The sequence below is a fragment of the Nothoprocta perdicaria genome, unplaced genomic scaffold, assembly GCF_003342845.1.
Source record: "Nothoprocta perdicaria isolate Ctin4 unplaced genomic scaffold, notPer1 scaffold_170, whole genome shotgun sequence".
Classification (NCBI taxonomy): Eukaryota; Metazoa; Chordata; class Aves; order Tinamiformes; family Tinamidae; genus Nothoprocta; species Nothoprocta perdicaria.
In genome coordinates this window covers 1670223-1674299 of record NW_020454872.1, presented here as the reverse complement: position 1 = coordinate 1674299, position 4077 = coordinate 1670223, and the positions used below count along the sequence as shown (strand labels likewise).

General features: G+C 70.1%; 1 protein-coding gene across 1 annotated transcript in view; it reads left to right on the top strand.

Moving 5' to 3' along the window:
• Nucleotides 1-730: 730 nt before the first annotated feature.
• The window catches only part of CELSR2 (cadherin EGF LAG seven-pass G-type receptor 2), a 24118-nt gene continuing 20771 nt past the window's right edge, over nt 731-4077 (top strand). Inside the window, exon 1 of the mRNA XM_026036075.1 lies at nt 731-3392. Coding sequence (XP_025891860.1) covers nt 746-3392 — 2647 coding nt within the window. The 5' untranslated portion in view covers nt 731-745. The remainder of the gene's footprint in view (nt 3393-4077) is intronic.

Sequence of the window (4077 nt, the reverse complement as noted above, 5' to 3'; positions counted from 1 at the left end):
GCTGCTGCTGCTGCTGCTGCTGCCCGCGCTGGCGCTGCCCGGTACCGGCACCGGCACCGGCACCTGCCCGCCGGGAGCGCGGCCGCCCCTGCGCCCCGCCGCCACCGGGCCCTCCGCGGGCACCGGCGTTCCCACGAGCATCGGCGGCACCGGCAGCAGCGGCTCCTCCGCCGGCTGCGCCTCTTCCCAGGGCTCCGGGAACAACGGCGGCGGCGGCGCTTTTCCAGGCACSGGGAACAACAGCGGCGGCGGGAGCGGCGGCAGCACCGGCTCCGGCGCTTCCCAGGACAGCGGCGGCACCGGGAACAGCGGCAGTATCGGAGCTTTTCCAGGCACCGGGAACAACAGCAGCACCGGGACCAGCGGCAGCACCAGCTCCTCCGCAGCCTCCGGCGCTTCCCAGGACAGCAGCGGCCGCACCGGGAGCGGCGGCGGCACCAGCGCCTTTCCAGGCACCGGGAACAACAGCAGCACCGAGAGCAGCGGCGGCAGCGGCTCCTCCACCGGCTCCAGCACTTCCCGGGGCGGCGGCAGCGCCGGGGGCAGCCCCGGGAGCACAGCGGGGAGCCGCGGCCCCGGAGGCAGCGGGCGGCGGCGCGGGCGGCGCGGCACCAACACGGCGCCGCAGTTCCAGCCCTCGAGCTACCAGGCGACGGTGGCGGAGAACCAGCCGGCGGGCACGGCGGTGGCGCAGCTCACGGCCGTGGACCCCGACGGCGGCGAGGCCGGGCGCCTGCGCTACGCCATGGCCGCGCTCTTCGACAGCCGCTCGGACGCCCTGTTCGCCGTGGACCCGGCGAGCGGCGCCGTCACCACCGCCGCCCCGCTGGACCGCGAGAGCAAGAGCAGCCACGTGTTCCGCGTGACGGCCGTGGACCACGGCGCGCCGCGGCGCACGGCGCTGGCCACGCTCACCGTGACCGTGAGTGACGCCAACGACCACGACCCGGCCTTCGAGCAGAGCGAGTACCGGGAGAGCGTGCGGGAGAACCTGGAGGTGGGCTACGAGGTGCTCACGGTGCGGGCCACCGACGGCGACGCCGGCGCCAACGCCAACATCCTCTACCGCCTCCTCAACGGCGGCGGCCCTAACGAGGTCTTCGAGATCGACGCGCGCTCCGGCGTCATCCGCACGCGGGGCGCCGTGGACCGCGAGGCCGTGGAGGCCTTCGAGCTGCTGGTGGAGGCCGCCGACCAGGGCCAGGAGCCGGGGCCCCGCAGCGCCACGGCCACGGTGCGCATCGCCGTGGAGGACGACAACGACAACGCGCCGCAGTTCAGCAGCAAGCGCTACGTGGCGCAGGTGCCCGAGGAYGTGGCGCCCAACTCGGCCGTGCTGCGGGTGACGGCCACCGACCGYGACAAGGGCAGCAACGCCCTGGTGCACTACAGCATCGTGAGCGGCAACACGCGCGGCCACTTCTACATCGACGCGCAGACGGGCGCCCTCGACGTCGTCAGCCCCCTGGACTACGAGGCCAGCAAGGAGTACACGCTGCGCATCCGGGCGCAGGACGGCGGCCGCCCGCCCCTCTCCAACATCAGCGGGCTGGTGACGGTGCAGGTGCTGGACGTCAACGACAACGCGCCCATCTTCGTGAGCACGCCCTTCCAGGCCACCGTGCTGGAGAATGTGCCCCTGGGCTACTCCGTCATCCACATCCAGGCCATCGACGCCGACTCGGGCGATAACGCCCGCCTGGGCTACAGCCTGCTGGAGACCGGCACCGGCTTCCCCTTCGCCATCAACAACAGCACCGGCTGGATCGTGGTGGCCTCCGAGCTGGACCGCGAGGCGGTGGATTTCTACAGCTTCGGCGTGGAGGCGCGGGACCAGGGCAGCCCCCCCATGGCGTCCTCGGCCAGCGTCAGCATCACTGTCCTCGACGTCAATGACAACAGCCCCGAGTTCACGCAGCGGGAGTACGGCGCCCGCCTCAACGAGGACGCGGCCGTGGGCACCAGCGTGCTCACCGTGTCCGCCGTCGACCGCGACGCCAACAGTGTCATCACCTACCAGATCTCCAGCGGCAACACCCGCAACCGCTTCTCCATCACCAGCCAGAGCGGCGGCGGCCTCATCTCGCTCGCCCTGCCCCTGGACTACAAGCTGGAGCGCCAGTACRTGCTCAGCATCACCGCCTCCGACGGCACGCGCCACGACACGGCCCAGGTCGTCGTCAACGTCACGGACGCCAACACGCACCGACCYGTCTTCCAGAGCTCCCACTACACCGTCAACATCAACGAGGACCGGCCCGTGGGCACTACGGTGGTGGTCATCAGTGCCACGGATGAGGACACGGGCGAAAACGCCCGCATCACCTACCTGATGGAGGACAGCATCCCCCAGTTCCGGATCAACGCGGACACGGGGGCTGTCACCACCCAGATGGAGCTGGACTATGAGGACCAGGTGTCCTACACCCTGGCCATCACGGCGCGGGACAACGGCATCCCGCAGAAGTCCGACACCACCTACCTGGAGATCCTGGTGAGCGACGTCAACGACAACGCGCCGCAGTTCCTCCGAGACGGCTACCAGGGCTCTGTGTACGAGGACGTACCGACCTTCACCAGCGTCCTCCAGGTCTCCGCAACCGACCGYGACTCGGGGCTCAATGGCAGGGTCTTCTACACCTTCCAGGGCGGCGATGACGGCGAGGGCGACTTCATCATCGAGTCCACCTCGGGCATCGTGCGCACGCTGCGGCGCCTGGACCGGGAGAACGTCCCGCTCTACGCCCTGCGCGCCTATGCCGTGGACAAGGGCATCCCGGCGCGGCGGACGCCCGTGGAGATCCAGGTGACGGTGCTGGACGTCAACGACAACCCGCCCGTGTTCGAGCGGGACGAGTTCGACATCTTCGTGGAGGAGAACAGCCCCATYGGGCTGGTGGTGGCCCGCATCACGGCCAGCGACCCCGACGAGGGCCCCAACGCGCAGATCATGTACCAGATCGTGGAGGGCAACATCCCCGAGGTCTTCCAGCTGGACATCTTCTCCGGCGAGCTCACGGCGCTGGCCGACCTGGACTACGAGAGCAAGGCGGAGTACGTGATGGTGGTGCAGGCCACGTCGGCGCCGCTCGTGAGCCGCGCCACGGTGCACGTGCGCCTGCGCGACACCAACGACAACAGCCCCCAGCTGCGCAACTTCGAGATCCTCTTCAACAACTACGTGGCCAACGGCTCGGGCGCCTTCCCCGGCGGCGTCATCGGCCGCGTGCCGGCCCACGACCCCGACGTCTCGGACCGGCTCCGCTACGCGTTCGAGCAGGGCAAYGAGCTGCAGCTGGTGCTGCTGGACGCGGGCACGGGCGAGCTGCGCCTCAGCCCGGCGCTGGACAACAACCGCCCGCTGGAGGCCGTCATGAGGGTCTCGGTGTCCGGTACGGCGCCGGCGCGGGGCTAGGGCTGGGGACACGCAGGGTTTGGGGGGGTCGGGGGAGCCCCCTTGGGGGCTGCCTCCTGCTTGGGGGGGGGAAATGTCATTTTGGGGTGCCACCACCCCCACCGGGAGGTGCTGGGATAAGGGGGCTCAGCCCTTTGGGGGTTGGGTGTCCGCTCTTCCGCAGCCTGGAGACCCTGCGTGGGGACACCCCGGCACCCCCTTTCCTTGCTCATCCCCATCCATGCCTTGGGGTGCTTGTTGGGGGGAGAGCAAGACCCCAATATATAGGTTTATTTCTGGGGGTGGTATCCAARACCCTGATGCACATATCTGGCGGGGGGGGATCAGTTCATTGAGGAAGGCAGGTCCCAGGGAGGGTATTTGGGGGAGCCTGGCGCTACGATGGCACCCAGGGGTGCTAGGGCCCAGTGGTTGCTTTGGGGGGGGTCACATCATGCTGTGTGTATTGGGGGGGGGCATCACCCCAGTTCAGGGGGCCCAGGAGCCGGTGCTGCCCTGTTGGGAGGGGACAATGCGCAGGGCTGGGTGGGGGGTCCCCGCGCCCCAATGAGCTCGTGGGGGGCCCGGCTCCTGGCGTGTTTCCCTCGGGACCGGGGGGGGCATAAACAGGAAGGCGCCGTGTGGGGGCGGCGCGCGGTGCATTTTGGGGCTGCACCCATGGG